The sequence below is a fragment of the Chiloscyllium plagiosum genome, chromosome 50, assembly GCF_004010195.1.
Source record: "Chiloscyllium plagiosum isolate BGI_BamShark_2017 chromosome 50, ASM401019v2, whole genome shotgun sequence".
NCBI lineage: Eukaryota > Metazoa > Chordata > Chondrichthyes > Orectolobiformes > Hemiscylliidae > Chiloscyllium > Chiloscyllium plagiosum.
The window spans coordinates 6,121,320-6,125,672 of record NC_057759.1 but is presented as its reverse complement, the minus strand read 5'-3'; the positions used below and the strand labels follow the sequence as shown (position 1 = coordinate 6,125,672).

Genomic DNA, 4,353 nt, shown 5'->3' with positions numbered 1-4,353 from the left:
TCAGAGAGCGCCATCAGTGCAGCAGCAAAATGCGTTTAACTGAACAACGGAGCCGTCAATTGGAGTGAAAACTTTTCAGCCGTAAAGCTTCCCATGTCAGTGTGAGGAGCGATCGAGCCTGGCTCTCTGGAAATGCGGAATTTCAGAGGAATCGGAGAGTTTAGGCCTTTAGAGATACACAGGGAGGGAGCAGGGAGCTGACGGCAGATTATCCCTGCGACCTCAGCACGCTGCCTTGAAGTTGCTCTGATTTGGAGACGCCGGTGTTGGATTGGGGTGTACAAAGTTAAAAATCATGCAACACCAGGTTATAGTCCAACAGGTTTAATTGGAAGCACACTAGCTTTCGGAGCGACGCTCCTTCATCAGGTGATAGTTGGACTATAACCTGGTGTTGTATGATTTTTAACTTTCAAGTTGCTCAGTGCCGCCCCCAGCAACTTCATTGCTTACCCAGTTCAGACTGACCCAGAGAGAGATTCAGCGCAGAGTTCTCAACATGAGCGACAGTGCAGCCGCCGAAACGGCTCCTCCAGCCTCCGATCCCACCAAAGCCAAGGCTCCCAAGAAGAAGGCGGCGGCTCCCAGGGAAAAAAAAACACCCGGTCCCGGGTTGGGAGAGCTGATTCTGAAGGTTGTCGGAGATTTCAAGGATCTCAAAGGGGCGTCTCTGTCCGCTGTAAAGAAGGCGCTGGAGAGAAGCGGGATCGATGTGGGAAAGCGAAAGGCACAGATCAAGATGAGTATCAGGAGGTGCCTGCCGAACGGCTCCCTTGTTCTGGTCAAGGGCCAGGGCGTCTCCGGCTCCTTCAAACTCCCAAAGAATCCAGTCATGGCAAAAGCGGGAAAGAAGGCGGGAACATCAGCGGCCGCCAAGAAACCGGCCGTGAAGAAATCACCGGCCAAGAAGGTGACAGCAAAGAAATCCCAGGCCAAGAAAGCGACAGTCAAGAAATCCCCAGCCAAGAAAGCGACAGCCAAGAAGTCCCGACCAAGAAAGCGACAGCCAAGAAATCCCAGGCCAAGAAAGCGACAGTCAAGAAATCCCCAGCCAAGAACGCGATCGGCAAGAGGACGGCACCGCGAAAGAAAGCGGTGAGCAAAGCAGCGCCAAAGAAACGGACTTTCGTGAAGTATGTGAAAAAGGCCAAGGGCCCTAAAGCCCCCAAACCCCTCAGCAAACCGGCTAAAAGCAAGGCCAAGCCCAAAGCGAAAGTGACCAAGACAGCAGCAAAGTCGGCGTAACATATAACCATCTGAACCCAAAGGCTCTTATCAGGGCCACCCACATCTCGCAGGTAAAAGCTGAGCCCGGATCCAATGTTCCTTGTCCCGGCGCCGCGCGCAGACCTACCTCAGTTATTAATCGATCTGAATAAATCAAATAAACACTCATGCCATGGTTTACGAGAGCGCAACCTGTTGAATGGGGAAGGCATCAAATAGGGAAGGGCCGGTTTATTGATCCACATGTGGTTATTTCACTTCGCAACTTATAACCCTACCGAGTCACGAATGTGACAAATTGTAGTATTTGTATTTCACTGACCCGTTCAGGAATTTTGTTCAGTTTTGATTCTGGGACGCTGCGCATGTTTTCATGGCGCGTTCCTTCTATGTGGCTGTTACAGATAGGTACAGATAGTTCAGGCAGCAATTCCCCATTGTGTTCGGCCTAATTACAATCTTAGGGTAATAAAAAAAACAGATAAAGTGAGATTCCTTTTATCGGTGTACACTGCATTTGCTTTTAAGATGGCGGGTTGTTTCGATTGATCAAGTTCGGCTGTTCAGTTGGTCTGGGCTATTTTAAACCCCGCCTTTCCTCCTGCCTGTTACAGACAGATCAGGCAATGATCCCGCCTCCTCTCTTCGCTGACAGTTAACTAGGTTTTTAATAATTACTATAAAATATTAAATTTTAACTTAGTTGCAGACGGATGTTTGCGTTTGAACGTTCATCTCAGTGTTTATCAGAGTGAATTCGGCGGGAATTTTCAAACTGACCAACTGTCATTTCACGTTACCCAATCAGCTTCCAACAATTCTTTTCCTGCCTTTTCTGTGCCTTCCGGAGCTGTTTCTCGGTGGGCTGAGGGACAGGGCTGTATCCAATCCCAGCTCTAGGGCGGGCTCTCTATTCCCTTAAATAGGCAGCACCGCAGCAGCCTGTGTGTGTGTTACAGAGAGTTGAAGAGAATGGCCAGAACCAAGCAGACAGCGCGCAAAGGGCTGAGGGACAGGGCTGTATCCAATCCCAGCTCTAGGGCGGGCTCTCCATTCCCTTAAATACGCAGCCCCGCAGCAGCCTCAGCATTGACAGCAGCAGCCTGTGTGTGTGTTACAGAGAGTTGAAGAGAATGGCCAGAACCAAGCAGACAGCGCGCAAATCCACCGGAGGGAAAGCTCCCCGCAAACAGCTGGCGACCAAAGCTGCCCGCAAGAGCGCTCCGGCCACGGGCGGAGTGAAGAAGCCTCATCGCTACAGGCCCGGCACGGTGGCTCTGCGGGAGATCCGCCGCTACCAGAAATCCACCGAGCTGCTGATCCGCAAACTGCCCTTCCAGCGCCTGGTGCGAGAGATCGCTCAGGACTTCAAGACCGACCTGCGCTTCCAGAGCTCGGCGGTGATGGCCCTGCAGGAGGCCAGCGAGGCTTACCTGGTGGGGCTGTTTGAGGATACCAACCTGTGCGCCATCCACGCCAAGCGGGTCACCATCATGCCCAAAGACATCCAGCTGGCCCGCCGGATCCGCGGGGAGCGCGCCTAAACGGAGCTTGGCCGGCTCTACACATTCACCCCGAGAAAGAGAAACACAACGGCTCTTTTCAGAGCCACTAAACCATCCATAGAGAGCAGGAAACGATGTGGCACATTAATATTCTAATTATAAATCAAGAAAGTAAAACGGAATGAGTTATAAGCGATATTGCCATGGACCGTGAAGTCATATCTCCCGTCTTCGCAGAATTTATTGTGACAGATTGTGAAATATAATTTTAACATGACATTGGTAGTGTATTATAAATTCCCGGAATCTCCCTCTCTGTCTCGGTATTCATATGGCTTGTCGTTGGGGGATGGGAAAGATTTGGCGCCAAGAGATCAACGGCTCATTTTCAAACTTGAAAAGTCCACTAACATGTAGAAAAGAGCGCAAAGTTTTACAGGTGAGAATGGGTAGGTACTTAAGCGTTGATTTGTCTATCGATTACAGAAGTGCAGTTCACTTTACCCCCTTCCCTCCTTTACAGCTGAAAAAAAAATCACTAACGGGTATTTAATATGTTCTCTCTGGGGGCAGCGAAGAAAGTCTGTCTATGAACACACTAGTGAACAAAGCGCTGAGGGATAGGGGACGCTTAGGAGTATTTGCTACATCGACTGTAGCTGTACAGGGTTCTGGTGAGACAACACCTCGAGTACTGTGTGCAGTTCTGTTCTCCAAATTTGAGGGAAGACATTCTGGCTATTGAGGGAGTGCAGCGTAGGTTCACGAGGTCAATTCCTGGAATGTCGGGACTACCTTACGCTGAAAGACTGGAGCGACTGGGCTTGCATACCCTTGAGTTTAGAAGACTGAGAGGAAATCTGATTGGGACATATAAGATTATGTGTGAGTGTATGAGAGAGGGTCTCCGTGAGTGTCTGTGTGTACTTTGCTCAAAAGCTATATGAATCCACGTAAGAATCTGTAAATCCATTTTCTTTAGATTATAATCAGTCTGACCATTGTGGCAGACAGTCTCACAGGGCAGCTTGCACCTTAAAGGCATTATCTGTGCCAACATGACACCAGTTGTTCAAGCACGTGATGGATGTTCCGAAAGCTAGTGCATACAGATAAACCTGTTGGGCCATAAGCTGGTGTTGCGTGATTTTTTAACTTTGTACACCCCAGTGCAACATCAGCAACATCTCCTCAACACAATTATTCAATAACAAGGCGATAGTAATTGACAGAGCTCAGGTACAAAGTTCAAGCTTCTCCACATTAAAAATAAAACAAATCCGGTGAGTGCCCTTAAAAGAGCCTTTGGGTTGTCAGATTTAAACCATCAAGAAGGGTTTCAAACATACCCAATCGTATCGTATATGGAAGCGACTAAAACCGATAAATAATTAAAGGGAAAATAATCAATCCGACGGAAGGAAGAGCTCCTTTCATAGATCTGAGTGGCTCTTAAAAGAGCCTTTGGATTGTCAGATTTAAGAATACTTTCTTCACTTTTTAGCAGATCCAGCAGCGGAGGTTTTCTTGGGCAGCAGCAGGGCCTGGATATTAGGCAGCACCCCACCCTTAAGAAGCGGAAACGAACCCGCTTAAGAAGCTGAAACACTGCAGTCTGCAC

General features: G+C 48.9%; 2 protein-coding genes across 2 annotated transcripts; both read left to right on the top strand.

The window, feature by feature from the left end:
* The first annotated feature begins 499 nt into the window (after window positions 1-499).
* LOC122544506 (histone H1.11L-like) lies at window positions 500-1,099 on the top strand. The gene has a single exon (XM_043683742.1). The coding sequence runs from the start codon at window positions 500-502 to the stop codon at window positions 1,097-1,099; it is 600 nt and encodes a 199-aa protein (XP_043539677.1).
* A 1,203-nt stretch (window positions 1,100-2,302) lies between these two features.
* On the top strand, window positions 2,303-3,381 carry LOC122544569 (histone H3). The gene has a single exon (XM_043683884.1). The coding sequence runs from the start codon at window positions 2,361-2,363 to the stop codon at window positions 2,769-2,771; it is 411 nt and encodes a 136-aa protein (XP_043539819.1). The 5' UTR covers window positions 2,303-2,360; the 3' UTR covers window positions 2,772-3,381.
* Window positions 3,382-4,353: the final 972 nt, after the last annotated feature.

Coding starts and splice junctions, on each gene's coding strand:
- LOC122544506 (XM_043683742.1), top strand. CDS start 500: ATGAGCGACAGTGCAGCCGCCGAAACGGCTCCTCCAGCCTCCGATCCC.
- LOC122544569 (XM_043683884.1), top strand. CDS start 2,361: ATGGCCAGAACCAAGCAGACAGCGCGCAAATCCACCGGAGGGAAAGCT.